Raw genomic sequence first — 23,799 nt, 5'->3', positions numbered from 1 at the left:
CTAACCCAATACACCATTTAAGGAATCCACCCATATCTGACCCTGTATCAGTGGTTAGGGCAAGCTCTTGGGGTGAGGTCATTACTGTGGCTTGCATCCCCCATAATGCTTTCCACTGCTTCACAACACTTGTTCAGTTCATCTACACCCCTCCTTCACTCATCCTGGTTCTCTCATCTGTCTGTTTATCACTTGCTCCCTCTCCCCCCCATCTGGTTTTCAATACACTGTCCCAGTAACCTAAATTGGTTAAAATAAATATTTTCAACGTTTTGTCAAACAAAAAAAATACATATTTTCTACCCTAAACACGTCTTGTCAACATCTTGTGCTCATAGGGGTGCTCTCTTTCCTAATGCTCTCTTTCCTAGGCCCTAGCAGTTTGAGAATGAGAGGCTATTTTGTATTGGAATCCAGCCTTTATGTGTCCTTTTCTGTGTCTGTCTGTCTGTCTGTCTGTCTGTCTGTCTGTCTGTCTGTCTGTCTGTCTGTCTGTCTGTCTGTCTGTCTGTATGTCTCACTCACTCACTCACTCACTCTCTCTCGCTCTCTCTCTCTCTCTCCCAAACACTATTATAAGTTGTTTAAATGCACTGGCTTTAATACTGTGAGTCTGAAAGTGTGGGCCAGAGGCAGTGTTCGGAGCATCAGACCTGCCTTATACCCACATGTTGAATAGGCTAAATTCCACATTCTCTTAAACATCTGACCCCAGAGTGATCTATTCTTGCAATTGTAGTATATGACATTTCAAATTTAGCTCACAAAGTCGTTTGGATGTAGTAGAATACTTTTTGAAAGTGACTTTAGTTAATTAAACTATACTTTTTGAAAGTGACTTTAGTTAAGTAAACTATACTTTTTGAAAGTGACTTTAGTTAAGTAAACTATACTTTTTGAAAGTGACTTTAGTTAAGTAAACTATACTTTTTGAAAGTGACTTTAGTTAATTAAACTATACTTTTTGAAAGTGACTTTAGTTAATTAAACTATACTTTTTGAAAGTGACTTTAGTTAAGTAAACTATACTTTTTTTTTAAAAGGGTAGCTGTTGTGTAGCTTACCTTCTTAGTAATTGGTAGCTTGGTAAACTATATTTTCAGAGTAGCTTCCTCAACCCTGCCCAGAGGTAAGAGGAAGTAGGCTAATTATTGAACGGCTACTGGTTCAAATCACCGCTGAAGCTCAAACTGCTGTTAATCAGCTGAATAATTCCATGTGTTAATTAAACTAAACAGAAAGCAATGGAAGTTCGGATGGAAGTTCCTGTCTAGTAAATATGTATACAAATACATGTACAGTACACTGTCTTTATTGACCAAAGAATCAGGTGAGTATAGCCTATGAATGTGATAATAGAGTTTAAACCTACGTCTATGTCCCCAGGGACCACCCTTATTAGCCTTTTGGTGTGACGACAGGACCCCTGCTTTCCTGGTACATCTTAACAATGCATCTTGCTTCTTGCATCGCATTATGGCTGTGTTTGACAGGCTGTAGCTTAGAGCTCAATCATCAATCCGATTCATTTCACTGCTCTCATTACCTTTGTCCTCACCAGAACAACTGGATCGGTTTGAAGATGGCATGAACAAGGTCAACCAAGACTTGAAGGAGGCCGAGAAAGATATGAAGGGTTTAGGGCAATGCTGTGTCCAATTATGTCCATGTGTTGCCAAGTAGGTACCGGTGGCGACGGGCCTGTGTGGTGTTGGTAGTGCTGTCCAATGTCTGTCTCTCTCGTCACAGTCAATGTCTCTTTTTGTCTCCTCTCCTTTGTCCTCCCGCTCTCTTCTTCTTCTTCCTTTTCTTTCTTTTTTTGTTTGTTTTTTCAACGTGCTCTCGTTCTTTGTGGGGGAAACTTGACTTGTGTTGATAATCAGAGCAACTGGAGCGGATCGAGGAGGGGATGGACCAGATCAATAAGGACATGAAGGATGCAGAAAAGAATTTGAACAATCTAGGGTCTCTCTGTGGTCTTTGTTCATGTCCCTGTAACAAGTAGGTGCAGCCTGCATTGCCTGACTGTCTGCCCACCTGCCTGCTTGCCTGCCTGCTTTAATGTCTTAACTAGTGTGCATGCTGCTTCCCACCTGCACTTTGACCTGGAGAGAGAGCGAGAGAGAGAGCGAGAGAGAGAGAGAGAGAGGCAGAGAGAGAGAGAGGCAGAGAGAGAGAGAGAGAGAGGAGAGGCAGAGAGAGAGAGAGAGAGAGAGAGAGAGAGAGAGACAGAGAAAGAGAGAGAAGAGAGAGAGCGCGTTTGTGAGTGTGTGTGTGAGCTTGATGCATGCTCGTCCACTGTAAAACGAATCTCCTTCAAAAGAATCACCCGTACATACAGTACATACATCCACACGTTCCAATACTATTCTTACATGAGGCAGTAGGCCTACAGTACGATTTAGCATGACCTGATTCCTGCTGTTGTTTGCTCATCAGTCATGTGCAGTAGGCCTACAGTACGATTTAGCATGACCTGATTCCTGTTGTTTGCTCATCAGTCATGTGCAGTAGGCCTACAGTACGATTTAGCATGACCTGATTCATGCTGTTGTTTGCTCATCAGTCATGTGCAGTAGGCCTACAGTACGATTTAGCATGACCTGATTCCTGCTGTTGTGATTGCTGATTCCAGCCAATGGTCTTATGTTTGTTTTGAGATTTACGCATCTAACTTTGAACTTTACTTTGAACGTATGTCTTCTAAAGCTCAAGTTAGGTGTTCAAATCTCATGTCAGAATTCGGGTCCTGAAATGATAGACCTATAGGACCTACGGTATGTAGTTGTGTTCATGTGTGTTGAACCAGGAGATGGTTCATGTGTGTTGAACCAGGAGGAACTGAAGTGTTTCAGGAAGTTCAGTTTATGTTCACAATGTTTCACAGTGAAATTTGATTAGTATTTAGAAGTCACATACACTATATGGCCAAAAGTATGTGGACACCTGCTCATCGAACATCTCATTCCAAACTCATGGGCATTAATATGGAGTTGGTCCCCCCTTTGCTGCTATAACAGCCTCCACTCTTCTGGGAAGACTTTCCTCTAGATGTTGGAACATTTCTGCGGGGAAGGCTTTCCTCTAGATGTAGGAACATTCCGCCTCCACTCTTCTGGGAGCCCACTAGATGTTGGAACATTGCATACCAGTGGGAAGGCTTCCTTTCTGCTATGTTCATGTTGGAACATTTCTGCCTGGCATAAGTGGCTGAACTGATGTTGGGCGATTAGGCCTGGCTCACAGTTGGCATTCTAATTCATCCCAAAGGTGTTTGAAGGGGTTGAGGTCAGAGCTCTGTCAAGTTCTTCCACATCGATCTCAACAAACAATTTTTTGTACTTATTTTATTTTATTTTTGGGTACTTTTTACCCCTTTTTCGTGATATCCAATTGGTAGATACAGTCTTGTCCCATCGCTGCAACTCCCGTACGGACTAGGGAGAGGCGAAGGTTGAGAGCCGTGCCTCCTCTGAAATACGACTCCACCAAGCTGGACTGCTTCTTGACTCACTGCTTGCTTAACCCGGAAGCCAGCCACACCGATGTGTCAGAGGAAACACTGTACAGCTGGCGGCTAAAGCGTCCATGCGCCCGGCCCGCCACAAGGAGTCGCTAGAGAGAAATGGGACAAGGACATTGTCAAGGACATCACAGCCGGACAAACCCTCCCTTATCCCAGATGACGCTGGGCCAATTGTGCACCGCCTCATGGGCCTACCGGTCACGGCCGCCTGCAACACTGCCCGGGATCGAACCCGGATCTGTAGTGACACCTCTATAGCACTGCGATACGGTTCCACAGACAGCTGTGCCACTTTGCAGGTGACAAACCATTTCTGTATGGACCTCGCTTTGTGCATGTGGGCATTGTCATGCTGAAATGGGAAAAGGCCTTGCCCAAACTGTTTGCCACAAAGTTGGAAGCCCAGAATGGTCTAGAAAGTAATTGTTTGAGTTAAGATTTCCCTTCCCGGAAACTAAGGGTCTTTCCCTGAAACAGCCCCAGACCATTTAGCGTTCTCCTGGCATCCGCCAAACCCAGATTCATCTGTCGGACTGCCAGATGGTGAAGCGTGATTCATCACTCCAGAGAACGTGTTTCTACTGCTCCAGAGTCCAATGGCGGAGAGCTTAACACCACTCCAGCCGACGCCTGGTATAGCGCATCTTAGGCTTGTGTGCAGCTGCTCGGCCATGGAAAAGCATTTCATGAGGCTCCCGACGAACATGCTGACGTTGCTTCCAGAGGTCAGTTTGGAACTCGGTAGAGTGTGTTGTATCGGAGGACAGACGATTTTTACAAGCTACACACTTCAGCACTCTGCGGTTTCTTTCTGTGAGCTTTTATGGCCTACCACTTTGCGGCTCAGCCGTTGATGCTCCTTGACGTTTCCACTTCACTATAACAGCACTTACAGTTGGTCGGGGAAGTTCTAGCAGGGCAGAAATTTGACAAACTGACTTGTTGGAAAGGTGGCATCCTATGATGGTGCCACGTTGAAAGTCACTGTGCTCTGCAGTAAGGCCATTTTATTCCAGACGTTTGTCTCTGGAGATTGCATGGCTGTGTGCTCGAATTGATACACCTGTCAGAATGGGTGTGGCTGAGGTAGCCGAATCCACTGAGTTGAAGGAGTGTCCACATACTTTTGTATATATAGTGTACCTCTTCTCAAGACAATTTAACATCATAGGAATAGTTTATATTTCAAAGCTATTGTTTTATGCACATTTAACTGGTGTGGTGAGCGACAATCAAAAATGTCTATAAAGTGCAAGTGATTTTAAACCGAACTTCACTTCCTAGAATGTTTTTCTTTCTCTATATTGTACAAAACAGGTGTGTGTGTACATTATGTGCACATGTTTGCACGTGTGTGTGTGGTTATGGGGTGTGAATGGATAGTACCTAAGGAGCTACTGCAAATCCAAACTATGGCCTCTGAGTCATGTTCTGAGGCAAAGCCTTTTCTGTGTCCATAACATAATGTCCATATCATTATGTTAGTTAGTGTTGTCTATGTATTTTCCTTTACTTACAGTTGCGGGCACCAAAAAGCTATATATTTTTTTAAATGTGTTTTTTTATTATTTTTTTTACAAATGATCACTTGCACCGTGTTACACATATTGCAGCAATGATTCTTCAAGCACCACGGCATGACCTAACTTTTTAGTGTCCCGCATCTGAAAAAAATGTATAAATAAACTTTACTTTTATCATATGTATTTATTTATCTATTTCCATGTCGTTCTGTAATTCAGTATCATTAACTATCATGTTCTGGTTTATATGATGCGTCTCCCCGTCTGTCTTCCCGTCTCCTCGTCTGTCTTCCTGTCTCTCCTCCCGTCTCCCTGTCTGTCTCCCTGTATGTCTTCCTGTCTCTCCTCCCGTCTCCCTGTCTCTCCTCCCGTCTCCGTGTCTCTCCTCCCTGTCTCTCCTCCCGTCTCCCTGTCTCTCCTCCCGTCTCCCTGTCTCTCCTCCCGTCTCCCTGTCTCTCCTCCCGTCTCCCAGTCTCTCCTTCTGTCTCCCTGTCTGTCTTCCTGTCTGTCCTCCTGTCTGTCTTCCTGTCTTTCTCCCCGTCTCTCCTCCCGTCTCCCTGTCTTCCTGTCTGTCTTCCTGTCTCTCCTCCCGTATCCCTGTCTCTCCTTCTGTCACCCTGTCTGTCTTCCTGTTTGTCCTCCTGGCTGTCTCCCCGTGTGGCTGTCTGTCTGTCTCCCCGTGTGGCTGTCTCCCTGTGTGGCTCTCTGTCTGTCTGTCTGTCTGTGTTGTCTTCTGCTCTGTGTTCTGTGTGTTTAATGTGTCTGTGTTGGTGGGAGGGTTTATGTCTCCTCTATCTACAAGTCTATAAAGGACCCTTTCTATCAACCACAGACGCAGCAAATACACTAGAATTCAATTGATCAGTAGGCCTCTACTCAGATCCGTTATTCATTGATAGACCTAACATATAAAACATATATATATCATTGGTATGCTGTGTTGGTGGGCTGCCTTAGATATCATTGGTATGCTGTGTTGGTGAGCTGCCTTGTTGTCACTATGCATGGCTTTTTTCATATTTATATTACATCAAATGACAGTTTACATGCACACAAGCACACACACTTACTCACCTTCACAGACCCTCACTGGTACGTGTCCCTGCAGGATAAAGGGTGGGGGCCAGGCGTGGGGGGCCAACCAGGATGGAGTAGTGAACAGTCAGCCAGGGGCCCGTGTGGTGGACGAACGTGAACAGATGGCAATCAGTGGGGGCTTCATCCGCAGGTGAGTGTGTTCCTGTATTAGTAAGAGTGTGTTCCTGTATTAGTAAGAGTGTGTTCCTGTATTAGTAAGAGTGTGTTCCTGTATTAGTAAGAGTGTGTTCCGGTATTAGTAAGAGTGTGTTCAGGTATTAGTAAGAGTGTGTTCCGGTATTAGTAAGAGTGTGTTCCTGTATTAGTAAGAGTGTGTTCCTGTATTAGTAAGAGTGTGTTCCGGTATTAGTAAGAGTGTGTTCAGGTATTAGTAAGAGTGTGTTCCGGTATTAGTAAGAGTGTGTTCCGGTATTAGTAAGAGTGTGTGTGTGTGTGTGTGTGTGTGTGTGTGTGTGTGTGTGTGTGTGTGTGTGTGTGTGTGTGTGTGTGTGTGTGTGTGTGTGTGTGTGTGTGTGTGTGTGTGTGTGTGTGTGTGTGTGTGTGTGTGTGGACTCCCTCTGCCACTCCGAAGCTACCGTTAGTTTCATGGAATATCCGATGTGTGTTTCCAGGGTAACAGACGATGCCCGGGAAAATGAGATGGATGAGAACCTGGAGCAGGTGGGCGGGATCATCGGTAACCTGCGTCACATGGCCCTGGACATGGGCAACGAGATCGACACCCAGAACCGGCAGATTGACAGGATCATGGACAAGGTACTGTCCATTACGTTGACGATGACAAATCAATCCATTCATTTTCAGTGTTAGCGATTGGCAGCCCATCCTTGAGTTTGACAATCCAAAGATTTATACATTGGTAGTTGATTGCTTGAATGATTTATCATCTCAATTCTCTCTCTCCCTCTCTCTCTCTCCTCAGGCTGATTCCAACAAGACCAGGATTGATGAAGCCAACCAGCGCGCCACGAAGATGTTAGGCTAAGCTGCAGCGACAAGTGCTTTAAACACCCCCCTGCACCCCTCTCAAGCATGTCATGGGATGGTACTAACATGCTTTTATCATGGGGCTTTTGCTGCGTTCATAACAAAGTGGGAAGGTGGTATTTACCACATGCGACTGGAAAAAATATCCACTTGAACGCCCCTCCAACTGGTAATTACTAGTGGGAAACACGTGTATCATCCCTGAGCTCCCACATGGTCACATACTAAGGAATTTGCCTCTATAACAGCATTTTCGGCAGTAAAATTAACAAGAAACATTATTTATAAAAATACATCTATTAATATGATTTTTGAACAGTTTGCAAGCATGATGGCTGTACTTTTAGTTTATGGTTGACTCAGCTTGTTAGCAATTAGTCAATCTGCATTTCTCAATGTGGCCAAAGCATGTGAACCAACTAGTCTTTACAACTTCACAAATGGTAATTGCCAGCTTCTCACTTGGTAATGAATGTAGCATTACTCAGTAGGTTTGCACACATGCACATATCAGACCGCCCCTCTCCTCTTCTTCCTGTTGTGAATGTTGTTCCGTGTCATCGGTCTTTGGCTTTTATTAAAATGAGTCCTGGTTAATCGTCTCATCCTCTACCCTCCACTCTCTCCTCCTAACCTCCTAAAGTTGTTCCTCTACCCTCCACTCTCTCTCTCCTAAAGTTGTTCCTCTACCCTCCACTCTCTGTCCTCCTAAAGTTGTTCCTCTACCCTCCACTCTCTGTCCTCCTAAAGTTGTTCCTCTACCCTACACTCTCTGTCCTCCTAAAGTTGTTCCTCTACCCTCCACTCTCTGTCCTCCTAAAGTTGTTCCTCTACCCTCCATTCTCTCCTCCTAAAGTTGTTCCTCTACCCTCCATTCTCTCCTCCTAAAGTTGTTCCTCTACCCTCCATTCTCTCCTCCTAAAGTTGTTCCTCTACCCTCCATTCTCTCCTCCTAAAGTTGTTCCTCTACCCTCTACTCTCTCTCCTCCTAAAGTTGTTCCTCTACCCTCCACTCTCTCTCCTCCTAAAGTTGTTCCTCTACCCTCCACTCTCTCCTCCTAACCTCCTAAAGTTGTTCCTCTACCCTCCACTCTCTCCTCCTAAAGTTGTTCCTCTACCCTCCACTCTCTCTCCTCCTAAAGTTGTTCCTCTACCCTCCACTCTCTCTCCTCCTAAAGTTGTTCCTCTACCCTCCACTCTCTGTCCTCCTAAAGTTGTTCCTCTACCCTCCACTCTCTCTCCTCCTAAAATTGTTCCTCTACCCTCCACTCTCTCTCCTCCTAAAGTTGTTCCTCTACCCTCCACTCTCTCTCCTCCTAAGTTGTTCCTCTACCCTCCACTCTCTGTCCTCCTAAAGTTGTTCCTCTACCCTCCACTCTCTCCTCCTAACCTCCTAAAGTTGTTCCTCTACCCTCCACTCTTTCTCCTCCTAAAGTTGTTCCTCTACCCTCCACTCTCTCCTCCTAAAGTTGTTCCTCTACCCTCCACTCTCTGTCCTCCTAAAGTTGTTCCTCTACCCTCCACTCTCTGTCCTCCTAAAGTTGTTCCTCTACCCTCCACTCTCTCTCCTCCTAAAGTTGTTCCTCTACCCTCCACTCTCTCCTCCTAACCTCCTAAAGTTGTTCCTCTACCCTCCACTCTCTCTCCTCCTAAAGTTGTTCCTCTACCCTCCATTCTCTCCTCCTAAAGTTGTTCCTCTACCCTCCACTCTCTCTCCTCCTAAAGTTGTTCCTCTACCCTCCACTCTCTGTCCTCCTAAAGTTGTTCCTCTACCCTCCACTCTCTCCTCCTAACCTCCTAAAGTTGTTCCTCCACTCTCCACTCTCTCCTCCTAACCTCCTAAAGTTGTTCCTCTACCCTCCACTCTCTCTCCTAAAGTTGTTCCTCTACCCTCCACTCTCTGTCCTCCTAGTTGTTTCTCTACCCTCTACTCTCTCTCCTCCTAAAGTTGTTCCTCTACCCTCTACTCTCTCTCCTCCTAAAGTTGTTCCTCTACCCTCTACTCTCTCTCCTCCTAAAGTTGTTCCTCTACCCTCTACCCTCCTAAAGTACATAGTGCTTATTTGATGGCTTTAGGTCACTTGTGAAGATCTGTTTTTGTCTAACTTGTTTCCGTTTCTTTTTTTTTATGTACATGTATTATATAAACTGTACTTACATCATTACTCTGATACGACGACTACTATTGCTTTACATGAGCCGGACACTGCGTCACTACATGTGGTTCCTTCAATAAGTCAGTGTTATGTCCATGTCAGACACTGGTGCTCTGTTGTTGTTTTTGTTGTTGTTGTAATGCTAAAGGAGAAAAAAACTCACCATTACAAGTCCCTTGTCACAAAACATTGTCAACTTCCTCCCAGACTCTCCCATTTTAAAAATAGCCATTTGGATAATGTGCAACTGTACTGGGAACATGACCAGTGGTACACGTCTATTTCAGCCAGTCCCCCCCCCCCTCCCAGATAGGTCTGGAGATAGGATGAGCTGGGAGGGGCTGGGAGGAGTTGGAAGGGGCTGGGAGGTGTTGGAAGGGGCAGGAAGGTAGGAGGAGGTGGGAGGGGCTGGGAGGAGTTGGAAAGGGCTGGGAGGTGGGAGGGTCAGGAAGGTAGGAGGAGGTGGGAGGGGCTGGGAGGAGGTGAGTGTCTGGGAGGAGGTGGGAATAGCTGGATGGGGCTGGAAGGTGGGAGGACCTGGGAGGTGGGAGGGGCAGGAAGGTAGGAGGAGGTAGGAGGGGCTGGGAGGAGGTGGGAGGGGCCGGGAGGAGTTGGAAGGGGCTGGGAGGTGGTGGGAGGAGCTGGGAGGAGGTGGGAATAGCTGGAAGGGGCTGGAAGGTGGGAGGACTTGGGAGGTGGGAGGGGTAGGAAGGTAGGAGGAGGTAGGAGGGGCTGGAAGGAGGTGGGAGGGGCTGGAAGGAGATGGGAGGGGCTGGAAAGAGATGGGAGGGGATGAAAGCAAGTGACAGAGGGAGAGAACAACAACAACCAGTCTTTGATTACTTAACCCAGGTGGGCTCCAATGCAGTAGCAGCCTTTCATGGTTGTCCGGCTCAACCTCTCTGTCTTACTCCCATTGATGTACAGTAGCCCCGTGTGTGTTATGCATGTCCGTCAGCAGATAGAACTCAACATCTTGTGAATAAGACTAAACTCTATAAGTAACATCTGTAGGTAACACAGCATGCCCAGCAGTGTGTAGGACACTCCCATGCTGAGAATACCCTGTTTCCTGCCACTCTGCAATAGTGCCACTCTTTTTGTTCACACATATATTTCCAGATTGTGACCATCGTTGTAAAATAATACAGGAAAAAATGTCAATAAAAACAACATAACTGTAGAACAAAAATGTTTTTTTTTTATTATTTCAAATGTATTCACTGTTGTGTACTGGAGCACCAGGTAGCCTTGTTGGTTAGAGTGTTGGGCCGTTAACCAGAAGGTTGCAGGATCACATCCCCGTAGCTGACAAGGTAAAAAATCTGTCGTTCTGCCACTGAACAAGGCTGTTCTCTGGTAGGCTGTCATTGTAAATCAGAATTTGTTCTTAAGTGACTTGCCAGGTTAAATAAAAAATTTAAAAAACTAGACTGGAGAAGGGAAAGACTGATACTACACACAGGCAACACTCCACATGAAAGGAAGGAGAGGACTGACATTACAATAATGGATATCCACTTTGGGCCTTGGCCTTAAGGTGGATTAGGGCATGCTGTCACTAAGAACACACACTCCCCCCCCTCTCTCTTGCTTACACACACAAACAGCTCATCCCTGAATGTGATGAGGCAGGCTGATATTTAAAAGTGGGGTCAAATAAAACAGACATTATAATTAAACATTATAATTTACCTTAATCCTAGACTCAAATATTGGAAGGAAGGACAGTCAGTCCATAACACCCAACATGTTTAGTACAGGGTTAGCTGACCAGTACACTAGCCCCAACATGTTTCAGACAGGATTAGCTGACCAGTACACTACCCCCAACCTATTTCAGACACGGTTAGCTGACCAGTACACTAGCCCAAACATATTTCAGACAGGATTAGCTGACCAGTACACTACCCCAACATATTTCAGACACGGTTAGCTGACCAGTACACTAGCCCCAACATGTTTCAGACAGGGTTAGCTGACCAGTACACTAGCCCCAACATATTTCAGACAGGGTTAGCTGACCAGTACACTAGCCCCAACATGTTTCAGACAGGGTTAGCGGACCAGTACACTAGCCCCAACATGTTTCAGACAGGGTTAGCTGACCAGTACACTAGCCCCAACATGTTTCAGACAGGATTAGCTGACCAGTACACTAGCCCCAACATGTTTCAGACAGGGTTAGCGGAGCAGTACACTAGCCCCAACATGTTTCAGACAGGGTTAGCTGACCAGTACACTAGCCCCAACATGTTTCAGACAGGGTTAGCGGACCAGTACACTAGCCCCAACATGTTTCAGACAGGGTTAGCGGACCAGAACATAACCTCCACCCTGGAGCACTTTTAACAGACCCAGGAAGGAATGTTCAGAAAGAAATGAGTCATCATGAGGGTGAGGGGAGGAAGAGACTACTAGTTCTGGTATGAGATGGATGATTGGGAGTGTGGTTCTTCATCCTGCAACAAGGGAAGCTTTTGGAGATGAGATAACAACGTGAGATGATAACTTGCACCAGCAACATCTATTGGAATGACAAAAAACGACAAATGTAGCTTTTAATCAGAATTCACATCTCTGGAAGAGGCAGTTATTTCAGTGTTACAATGAACTTAAATCATTGATTTGCTATTGGTTTCAACCTCAAAATCAATGCAGAAAAGTCTGAATACAAGGAGAAGTCTATTTTCAGTCTCCATACATGCCTTTAGTTATACCACAGCATTGTTAAATACTTGTTTCCGATTGGCTTGAAGGCCATTCTAGAACTTACATTAAACCTCAAAGTCTAAGCCATTGTGAGGAAATTTTTTAAGGGTATACCATCGATCATTCAGGTAATTGATTTAGAATTTTAGGACACTTTTAGATATCAATAAATGATATTAAACAATTATTTGAGAAAATATTGATTTTGGCCTTAACTACTAGATCTCTTTACTACTATGGGTCTTTACTACTATATCTCTATATCTCTTTACTACTATATCTCTTTACTACTATATCTCTAAACTACTATATATCTTTAATACTATAGGTCTTTAATACTATAGGTCTTTACTACTATATCTCTTTACTACTATAGGTCTTTACTACTATATCTCTATACTACTATAGGTCTTTACTACTATATCTCTATACTACTATATCTCTATACTACTATAGGTCTTTACTACTATAGGTCTTTACTACTATAGGTCTTTACTACTATATCTCTAAACTACTATAGGTCTTTACTACTATATCTCTATATCTCTTTACTACTATATCTCTTTACTACTATATCTCTATACTACTATATATCTATACTACTATATCTCTAAACTACTATATATCTTTAATACTATAGGTCTTTAATACTATAGGTCTTTACTACTACTTCTCTTTACTACTATAGGTCTTTACTACTATAGGTCTTTACTACTATATGTCTATACTACTATAGGTCTTTACTACTATATTTACATTTACATTTAAGTCATTTAGCAGACGCTCTTATCCAGAGCATATCTCTATACTACTATATCTCTATACTACTATATCTCTATACTACTATATCTCTTTACTACTATATCTCTAAACTACTATATATCTTTAATACTATAGGTCTTTAATACTATAGGTCTTTACTACTACTTCTCTTTACTACTATAGGTCTTTACTACTATATCTCTATACTACTATAGGTCTTTACTACTAAAGGTCTTTACTACTATAGGTCTTTACTACTATAGGTCTTTTCTTTTAATCAGAATTTACATCTCTGGAAGAGGCAGTTATTTCAGTGTTACAATGAACTTAAATCATTGATTTGCTATTGGTTTCAACCTCAAAATCAATGCAGAAAAGTCTGAATACAAGGAGAAGTCTATTTTCAGTCTCCATACATGCCTTTAGTTATACCACAGCATTGTTAAATACTTGTTTCTGATTGGCTTGAAGGCCATTCTAGAACTTACATTAAACCTCAAAGTCTAAGCCATTGTGAGGAACTTTTTTAAGGGTATACCATCGATCATTCAGCTAATTGATTTAGAATTTTAGGACACTTTTAGATATCAAAAAATGATATTAAACAATTATTTGAGAAAATATTGATTTTGGCCTTAACTACTATATCTCTTTACTACTATAGGTCTTTACTACTATATCTCTATATCTCTTTACTACTATATCTCTATACTACTATATCTCTTTACTACTATATCTCTTTACTACTATATCTCTAAACTACTATATATTTTTAATACTATAGGTCTTTAATACTATAGGTCTTTACTACTATATCTCTTTACTACTATAGGTCTTTACTACTATATCTCTATACTACTATAGGTCTTTACTACTATATCTCTATACTACTATATCTCTATACTACTATATCTCTTTACTACTATAGGTCTTTACTACTATAGGTCTTTACTACTATATCTCTAAACTACTATATCTCTTTACTACTATATCTCTATATCTCTTTACTACTATATCTCTTTACTACTATATCTCTATATCTCTTTACTACTATATCTCTTTACTACTATATCTCTATACTACTATACCTCTAAACTACTATATATATATTTAATACTATAGGTCTTTAATACTATAGGTCTTTACTACTACTTCTCTTTACTACTATAGGTCTTTACTACTATAGGTCTTTACTACTATATCTCTATACTACTATAGGTCTTTACTACTATAGGTCTTTACTACTATAGGTCTTTACTACTATAGGTCTTTACTACTATATCTCTATACTACTATAGGTCTTTACTACTATATCTCTATACTACTATAGGTCTTTACTACTATATCTCTATACTACTATATCTCTATACTACTATAGGTCTTTACTACTATAGGTCTTTACTACTATAGGTCTTTACTACTATATCTCTATACTACTATAGGTCTTTACTACTATATCTCTTTACTACTATGTCTCTTTACTACTATATCTCTATACTACTATATGTCTATACTACTACAGCCCATAGAAACACATTGAAAAACACATTAATAAATGGCAAAAAAAGGCAGTAAGAAATGAATCAGGTTTTGAAGTGTCTAAAAAAGCTCAGGAAACACAGTGGCTTGCGAAAGAGTTCACCCCCTCAGCATTTTTCCTTTTTTGTTGGAATTAAAATAGATTTATTTTTTTTGTGAGGGGGTTGTATTATATGATTTACACAACATGCCTACCACTTTGAAGATGCAAAAAAAATGTATTGTGAAATAAACAAGAAATAAGACAAAAAAATTGAAAACTTGAGCAGGTATAACTATTTACCCCCCAAAGTTAATAATTTGTAGAGCCACCTTTTGCAGCAATTACAGGTCCAAGTCTCTTGGAGTATGTCTCTATAAGCTTTGCACATCCAGCCACTGGGATTTTTGCTGTTCCAGCTCCTTCCACTTGGATGGGTTCTGCTGGTGTACAGCAATCTTTAAGTCATACCACAGATTCTCAATTGGATTGAGGTCTGGGCTTTGACTTGGCCACTCCAAGACAATTAAATGTTTCCTCTTAAACCACTCGAGTGTTGCTTTAGCAGTATGCTTAGGGTCATTGTCATGTAGGAAGGTGAACCTCCATCCCAGTCTCAAATCTCTGGAAGACTGAAACAGGTTTCCCTCAAGAATTTCCCTGTATTTAGCGCCATCCATCATTCCTTCAATTCTGACCAGTTTCCCTGTCCCTGCTGATGAAAAACATCCCCACAGCATGATGCTGCCACCACCATGCTTTAATGTGGAGATGGTGTTCTCAGGGTGATGTATGTTGGGTTTGTGCCAGAAATAGCATTTTCCTTGATGGCAAAAAGTTAAATTTTAGTCTCATCTGACCAGAGTACCTTCTTCCATCTGATTGGGGAGTCTCCCAGAAACGTGTTTGCAAATTTTTTCTTTAAGAATGGCTTTTTTCTGGCCACTCTTCCGTAAAGCCCAGCTCTGTGGAGTGTACGGCTTAAACTGGTCCTATGGACAGATACTCCAGTCTCCGCTGTGGAGCTTTGCAGCTCCTTCAGGGTTATCTTTGGTCTCTTTTTGCCTGTCTGATTATTAATGCACTTCTTGCCTGGTCTGTGAGTTTTGCTGGGCGGCAGGTTTGTTGTGGTGCCATATTCTTTCCAATGTTTAATAGTGGATTTAATTGTGCTCCGTGGGATGTTCAAACTATTGGATATTTTTTTTATAACCCAACCCTGATCTGTACATCTCCACAACTTTGTCCATGACCTCTTTGGAGAGCTCCTTGGTTTTCATGGTGTCGCTTGCTTGGTGGTTGGTGCCCCTTGCTTAGTGGCGTTGCAGACTCTGGGGTCTTTCAGAACAGGTGTATATATACTGATATCATGTGCCAGACCATGTGACACTTAGATTGCAAACAGGTGGACTTTATTTAACTAATTATGTTACTTCCGAAGGTAATTGGTTGCACCATATCTTATTTAGGGGGTTAATAGCAAAGGGGTGAAAACACAAATTATCTGCTGCCATTGTTGCAACCCCTATTACCAGTCTATTCAACCTCTCTTATGTATCGTCCAAGATCCCTAAAGATTGGAAAGCTGCAGCGGTCATCCCCCTCTTCAAAGGGGGTAACACTCTAGACCCGAACTGTTATAGACCTATATCCATCCTGCCTTGCCTTTCTAAAGTCTTCGAAGGCCAAGTTAATAAACAGATCACTGACCATTTTCGAATCCCACCATACCTTCTCCGCTGTGCAATTTGGATTCCGAGCTGGTCACGGGTGCACCTCAGCAATGCTCAAGGTTCTAAACGACTTCATAACCACCATCGATAAAAGACAGTACAGTGCAGCCGTCTTCACCGGCCTGGCCAAGGCTTTCGACTATGTCAATCACCGCATTCTTATCGGCAGACTCAATAGCCTTGGTTTCTCAAATGACTGCCTCGCCTGGTTCACCAACTACTTCGCAAACAGAGTTCAGTGTGTCAAATCGGAGGGCCTGTTGTCCGGACCTCTGGCAGTCTCTATGGGGGTACCACAGGGTTCAATTCTCGGGACGACTTTTGTCTCTGTATATATCAATGATGTTGCTCTTGCTACAGGTGATCCACCTCTACGTAGACACCATTCCATATACATCTGACCATTCTTTGGACACTGTGTTATTAACTAAGAGCGTCTGCTAAATGACTTAAATGTAAATGTAATGTAAAATTAACTAACCTCCAAACAAGCTTCAATGCCATACAACACTCATCCAGTGGCCTTCAACTGTTCTTAAACGCTAATAAAACCGAATGTATGCTTTTCAACAGTTTGCTGCCCGCACCCACCCACCCGACTAGCATCACTACTCTGGACGGTTCTGACTTAGAATATGTGAACAACTGAAAAATACCTAGGTGTCTGGCTAGACTGTAAACATTCCTTCCAGACTCATATTAAACATCTCCAATCCAAAATTAAATCTTGAATCGGCTTCCTATTTCGCAACAAAGCTTCCTTCACTCACGCCGCCAACATACCCTCATAAAAACAGACTATCCTACAGATCCTCGACTTCGGCCATGTCATTTACAAAATAGCTTCCAATACTCTACTCCGCAAACTGGATGCAGTCTATCACAGTGCCATCCGTTTTGTCACCAAAGCCACTTATACCACCCACCACTGCGACCTGTATGCTCTAGTCACCAGACCCACTGGCTCCAGGTGATCTATAAGTTTATGTTAGGTAAAGCTCCGCCTTATCTCAGCTTACTGGTCACGATAACATCACCCACCCGTAGCACAAGCTCCAGCAGTTAAATCTCACTGGTCATCCCCAAAGCCAACACCTCCTTTGGCCGCCTTTCCTTCCAGTTCTCTGCTGCCAGTGACTGGAACGAATTGCAAAAATCGCTGAAGCCGTATATTTCCCTCACTAACTTTAAATGTCAGCTATCTGAGCAGCTAACCGACCACTGCAGCTGTTTGTAGCCCATCTGTATATAGCCACCCAATCTACCTACCTCATCCCCATATTGTTTTTATTTACTTTCCTGCTCTTTTGAACACCAGTATTTCTACTTCCACATCATCATCTGCTCATCTATCACTCCAGTTCTTAAATTGTAATTACTTCGCTACTACGGCCTATTTATTGCCTTACCTCCTCACACCATTTGCACACACTGTATATAGACATTATTTTTTTTATATTGTGTTATTGACTGTACGTTTGTTAATTCCATGTGCAACTCTGTGTTGTTGTTTGTGTCGCACTGCTTTGATTTATCTTGGCCAGGTCGCAGTTGTAAAAGAGAACTTGTTCTCAACTACCTTACCTGGTTAAATAAAGGTTAAATAAAAAACATATGCACGCACCACTTTCCAGTTTTATTATGATTCTATTTTTTTTAAACAAGTTATTGTTTTCATTACACTTGACCAATTTGGTCTATTTTGTGTATGTCCATCACATGACATCGAAATAGAAAACAATTTCAATTACAGGTTGTCATGCAACAAAATATGAAAAACACCAACGGGGATGAATACACACGGCTACGGACCCAGGAACGGAAACAACTATGAGTAGGAACACAGCACGAGACAACCATAACAGCAGCAGGACACACACTTCAGATGTGCAGCTGTGGTTGGGAGAGAATAACATCGGCAAGGGGGTTAAGGATCCATCAAGGGAGGAAAAGGTGCTTGGGAGAGCAGAGACAGGGACCTCGCATTGACCAGTACTTCTTACGAAGCAGCCAGTCAAATAAGTTGAATGAAGCACAGCGACGGGACGCTGAGTTCTCAGAGCATCAGCACCCCTGTAACGGAGGAGGATAACACAAGCACAGAAATGCCGGTGGATGAATTCACCCAACCACAGAGACCTCTAAAAGAGGAACAGATCAAAGGGCAGAGACCGAGTGTGAAGTGGCCCAAAGCTGTTGAAAAGACAGAGTGTGAAACAGTCAACAACGACCTGACAAATCTTGGAACAACAGGTAGGAACAGCAGATAAAAAGCATGAAAGGATGGGAGAGATTATCTACCACTACGGAGAAGAGCGCTTTGGAGTAAACGAAAGGAGAAGTGGCAAGACACCGCCTGCACCAGCCAAATCTAGGAGGCAGCAAGAGATCGAGATACTTGTCAGAGAGAGAAGGCAGCTGAGGAAGCAGTGGAAGAAGGCCTCTGATGCAGAGAGAGAAGGTCTCATGCTTCTCCAAGCAGACATCATATGTTGGCTGACAACCCTGCGAAGAGAGAAAAACTTAAGAAAACTTCGTAGGAAAAAGGAACACTCAAGAGCACGGTTCTATAAAAAAAACTGTAAGTTTGTCAAAGACATCTTCGCAAGGGAAAAGTGCGGAATCCTAAAAACTCCAAAGCCAGAACTGGAAGAACATCTGGAAAAGGTCCACCAGGACATGAAAAGGCATGAGCAGATAATCATCCCACATGACATCCCACCTATTCAACCACCAGAATTCAATGTGGACACTGACCCTCCAAAATGGAAGGAAGTAGAGAACGTTGTCCACCGAGCAAGAGTGGCCTCGGCTCCTGGGCCTAATGGAGTACCATACAAGCTCTACAAGAAAGCCCCGGATGTTCTTCACTTTCTTTGGAGGCTCATGAGGATAGTGTGGCAGAAGGAAATAATACCAAAGGCATGGGGAAGGGCTGGTGGTGTGCTAATCCCGAAAGAGAAGGTTGCGACAGACATCAGTCAATTCCGACCAATCTTCCTTCTCAACATTGAAGGGAAGATCTTTTTCAGTATAATAGCAGAGGCTGTCCACTTACCTGGAAAGGAACAAGTACATTGATACGTCTGTACAGAAAGCAGGCATTCCTGGTTTCTCTGGTTGCCTGGAACATACTAGTATGATTTGGCACCAGATCCAAACAGCTAAGAAGGACAAGAGAGACCTCTATGTCATATTCTTCGACCTGGCCAATGCCTTTGGCTCAGTTCCCCATGAACTACTCTGGGAATCCTTCAACATTTTCCACATACCAGAACCCATCACTACACTGGTAAAGGCATATTTCCAAGACCTGCAATTGTGTTTCACAACACCGGACTTCACAACAACATGGCAGCGCTTGGAAGTAGGCATATTGGCAGGCTGTACAATTTCACCTCTGGCCTTCACTATGGCCATGGAAGTCATCATCAGAGCATCAAGATGGGTGGCCGGCGGTGAGAGAACTAAGGAAGGGCTCCGTCTCCCACCTATCCGAGCATATATGGATGATATGACTACACTGACCACCACTGCAGCATGCACCAGGCGGCTACTTGCAAAACTGCAGGATAACATCAAGTGGGCCCGGATGAAAATCAAGCCAAGTAAATCTCGAGGCATCTCCATAGTCAAGGGACAGCTTAAAGATGTGAGGTTCTGCATTGGAGATGACCTGATACCAATGGTGTCTGAGCAACCCATCAAGAGCCTGGGTAGATGGTACAACGAAAGCCTCTGGGATAAAGCTCAAGTGCAGCAAGTAAGGCAGGACATCGCCGACGGTCTTGAGAACATCAACAAGACCCTACTGCCTGGGAAGCTCAAGCTTTGGTGCCTACAGTTTGGACTTCTCCCCCGGATAATGTGGCCACTCACCGTCTATGAGGTCCCAATAACAACAATGGAGAAGATGGAGCGAACCATTATCTCATACGTGAATAAATGGCTGGCTGTCCCACGATGCCTGAGTAACATCGGCCTCTATGGCAAAGGGATCCTTGAACTACCTCTTACAAGTCTAACGGAGGAGTACAAGTGCTCTAAAGTAAGACTTCAGATGACATTGAAGGACTCCAAAGACCAGACCATTAGCAAGGCTGCACCTCCCCTACAAACTGGACGGAAATGGACATCATCCAAGGCTGTGCAGCAAGCAACATCAGCCCTGAGACACCAAGACATTGTGGGGAATATCCAGCATGGAAGAGGAGGCTTTGGCCTGGCAGCAAGCAAACCAACGTTCCATAAGGCAACAACATCTGAACGCAGGAAGCTGGTGGTCGAGGAGGTGCGCAGACAGGAGGAGACTGCAAGAAGTGCAAAGGCTGTATCTCTTGCCAAACAAGGACAATGGATGCGGTGGGAAGGCCTGGAGAGGAGAAAGATCAACTGGAGTGAGCTTTGGCAAATGGAGGCAAACAACATCAGCTTCATCATAAGAGCTGTTTATGATGTGCTTCCATCACCAAAAAACCTTCATCAATGGTATGGCGAGGACCCGACCTGCCCCCTCTGCCCAGCTCCAGCGACTCTCAGGCATATAATGACAGGTTGCAGGACCAGCCTCTCACAAGGCCGCACCACCTGGAGGCACAATCAGGTCTTCAAGAGCCTGGCTGCAGCACTTGAAACCAAGAGGAGTGCAACCAATTAATTATCTCCAAAAACAAGCAATCCCGTCAAAACAACAACATTCATCCAGGAGGGACAGCAAAGGCCCAAGCATCCTTGTACAAAGCCAGAAACTGGACACCTAGCCATGGCCCGGGACTGGAAGATGCTTGTCGATATTGGCCAGCAACTCTTTTTTCCACCTGAGATTGCTTCTACCAACCTTAGGCCAGACATGGTACTCTGGTCCCCTTCACGAAAGTCTGTGTACATCATAGAGCTCACAGTCCCGTGGGAAAACTCTGTTGAAGAGGCCTACGAGCGTAAGAAACTGCGTTACACAGAGTTGACAGCAGACGCAACTCAGCGTGGCTGGAATGCAAAAGTCTGGCAAGTTGAAGTGGGATGCAGAGGATTTGTGGCTTCTTCCACCATCAGGCTGATGAAAGAACTTGGAATCCATGGACCTGCTCTGCGGCAGACCGTCAGATGATGATGACTTTCTCAAGCAGCTGAAAGAGGCAGCCAGTGGACCTGGATCAAACGGAAGGACCCTTGCTGGACTATAACTTCATGACCCCCCGCCTGAGAACCCAATTCAGATCCCTCCAACTTGAGGGCATATGAGGTATGCGGTCAGCTGTAGGGCTGGCTCAGGGAAGAGGACGCCCCTGCCTTGCATAGTCCCGTGGGAAATCTTAATTGGGCATGGGACACAAGCTAAGGCTTGATCACCCTTTAGCTGGCCACCTTTGATGGGGGTGTTTAGTGATTAAAGACCGAAACACCCACTGATTCGAAGGCACACTTACTGAGGATGTGTCCCAAAATTGACATCTTAACACAGTCTAAGAAATATACCTCCCATGCCACTCTGTCAACCTCACGGCAAATCTCATGTGAGTGCATTCCATCTATTGGCACAATGGACGGTTTTAACATCTCGTCCCGTGTTTTATGATTCCAAAGCCCTGCATGCTTAAATCCTCAGTTATGTTTATGCCCACTAGAGTAAAGTTTTATTTTATTTTAAATGATTTAACCTTTATTTAACTAAACAAGTCAGTTAGGAACAAATTATTATTTACAATGACGGCCTACACCAGCCAGACCAGGACGACGCTGGGACAATTGTGCGCAGCCCTATGGGACTCCCAATCACGGCCGGTTGCGATACAGCCTGGAATCAAACCAGGGTCTGTGTTTCACCTCTAGCACTGAGATGCAGCGCTGCACTACTCTTCTCACCGATATGTAAATGCAAGTGTTCTTTAAGATGCCCTTTATGCGAGTACCTCTTCTTACAGTCACTGATAGAATGTACTTGCAAGTGTTGATTAAGATCTAACGACACCTTGTGATATTTCCTGACATTGTAACTGCCTGTGTTTCTTTAAAGCCTGCACTGTCGAAAATGTTAGTCCGCAGTCAGAGCAGTGGTGAGGCTTCTCTCTAGAGTATACTCGCATGTGTTCAGTAATTATTATTTGGATAGAAAACACTCTGAAAACACTCTGAAGTTTCTATATGTATAAAAGAACTCATATGGCAGGCAAAAACCTGTGACAAAATCCAACCAGTAAGTGGGAAATCTGAGGTTTGTAGTTTTTAAACTCATGCCCTATCGAAGAGAGTGGGATATTGGTCACATTGCAGTTCCTAAGGCTTCCACTAGATGTCAACAGTCTTTAGAACCTTGTTTGAGGCTTCTACTGTGAAGAGGGGCCGAATGAGAGGGGATTGAGCAAGGTGTCTGGCAGAGTGCCATGCCATTTTCATGTGAAAGTTAGCTCAAGTTCCATTGCTTTTCTACAGACAGAGGAATTCTCCGATTGGAACATTATTGAAGATTTATGATAAAACATCAACTTCATTTGACATGTTTCTACGAACTGTAAAATAACTTTTCGTCTGAACTTTCGCATGGACTTGCCAGCGCGTCGTGATTTTGGATTGCGTACTAAACGCGCGAACAACAAGGAGGTATTTGGACATAAATGAGGGACTTTATCGAACAAATCAAACATTTATTGTAGAACTGGGATTCCTGGGAGTGCATTCTGATGAAGATCATCAAAGGTAAGTGAATATTTATAATGCTATTTCTGACTTCTGTTGACTGCACAACATGGTGGATATATGTTTGGATGTTTTGTTGTCTGAACGCTGTACTCAGATTATTACATGGTTTGCTTTTTCGGTAAAGCTTTTTTGAAATCTAACACAGCGGTTGCATTAAGGAAAAGTTTATCTAAAGTTCCATGCATAACACTTGTATTTTCATCAACATGTATGATTTGTATTTCTGTAAATTGATGTGGCTCTCTGCAAAATCACTGGATGTTTTTGGAACGACTGAACATAACGCGCCAATGAATACTGAGATTTTATCAAACAAAACATACATGTATTGTGTAACATTAAGTCCTATGAGTGTCATCTGATGAAGATCATCAAAGGTTAGTGATTCATTTTATCTGTATTTCTGATTTTTGTGACTCCTCTCTTCGGCTGGAAAAATGGCTGTTTTTCTATGACTTGGCTCTGACCTAACATAATCGTTTGTGGTGCTTTCACCGTAAAGCCCATTTGAAATCGGACACTGTGGCTGGATTTACAAGATGTTGATCTTTAAAATGGTGTAAAATACTTGTATGCTTGAGGAATTTTAATTATGAGATTTCTGTTGTTTTGAATTTGGCGCCCTGCACTTTCACTGGCTGTTGTGGAGGTGGGGCGCTACCGTCCCTAATATCCCAGAGAGATTTTAAGACATTTATTGTCAGATAATCTCTTCTCACATTCAGGGCATTGGTAAGGTTTTACCAATTGGTAAGGTTTTATTATCATGTGCTTTCAACTGATCTAATCTCGTGTACATTTTAGCACACTCTGGGCAGTGGAAAGATTTGTTCCTGAATGTAACACCATGTATTTCCTTAAACTTTGCCCGGACTCAGAGCAGTTTTGACCCTTCTCTTAAGGACGGACTCTCTGGTGTCTCTTTGACAATGTCACAGAAGCAAAACTTTATTTGCTACTTCGACAGTGGGAAGACATCTCTCCAGTGTGTGTGTGCAGGTGCCGTTGAGGGTGTGATCTTTTTTTTGGATCTCTTCTTACGTTGAGGGCTGTGGTGAGATCTCTTCGCTTCGTCAACTTCCTGGTG

The 23,799-nt window shown here is 43.4% G+C and overlaps 1 protein-coding gene across 1 annotated transcript in view; it reads left to right on the top strand.

Moving 5' to 3' along the window:
• The window catches only part of LOC135525517 (synaptosomal-associated protein 25-B-like), a 71,980-nt gene extending 64,812 nt beyond the window's left edge, over positions 1 to 7,168 (top strand). The window contains exons 5-8 of the mRNA XM_064953187.1: positions 1,884 to 2,001; positions 6,158 to 6,277; positions 6,759 to 6,903; positions 7,070 to 7,168. Coding sequence (XP_064809259.1) covers positions 1,884 to 2,001; positions 6,158 to 6,277; positions 6,759 to 6,903; positions 7,070 to 7,132 — 446 coding nt within the window. The 3' untranslated portion in view covers positions 7,133 to 7,168. The remainder of the gene's footprint in view (positions 1 to 1,883; positions 2,002 to 6,157; positions 6,278 to 6,758; positions 6,904 to 7,069) is intronic.
• Positions 7,169 to 23,799: the final 16,631 nt, after the last annotated feature.

Source organism: Oncorhynchus masou, chromosome 32 (genome assembly GCF_036934945.1).
Source record: "Oncorhynchus masou masou isolate Uvic2021 chromosome 32, UVic_Omas_1.1, whole genome shotgun sequence".
In the NCBI taxonomy this organism is placed as follows: Eukaryota; Metazoa; Chordata; class Actinopteri; order Salmoniformes; family Salmonidae; genus Oncorhynchus; species Oncorhynchus masou.
The sequence above is the reverse complement of the archived record's forward strand: the minus strand, read 5'-3'. Positions and strand labels throughout refer to the sequence as shown.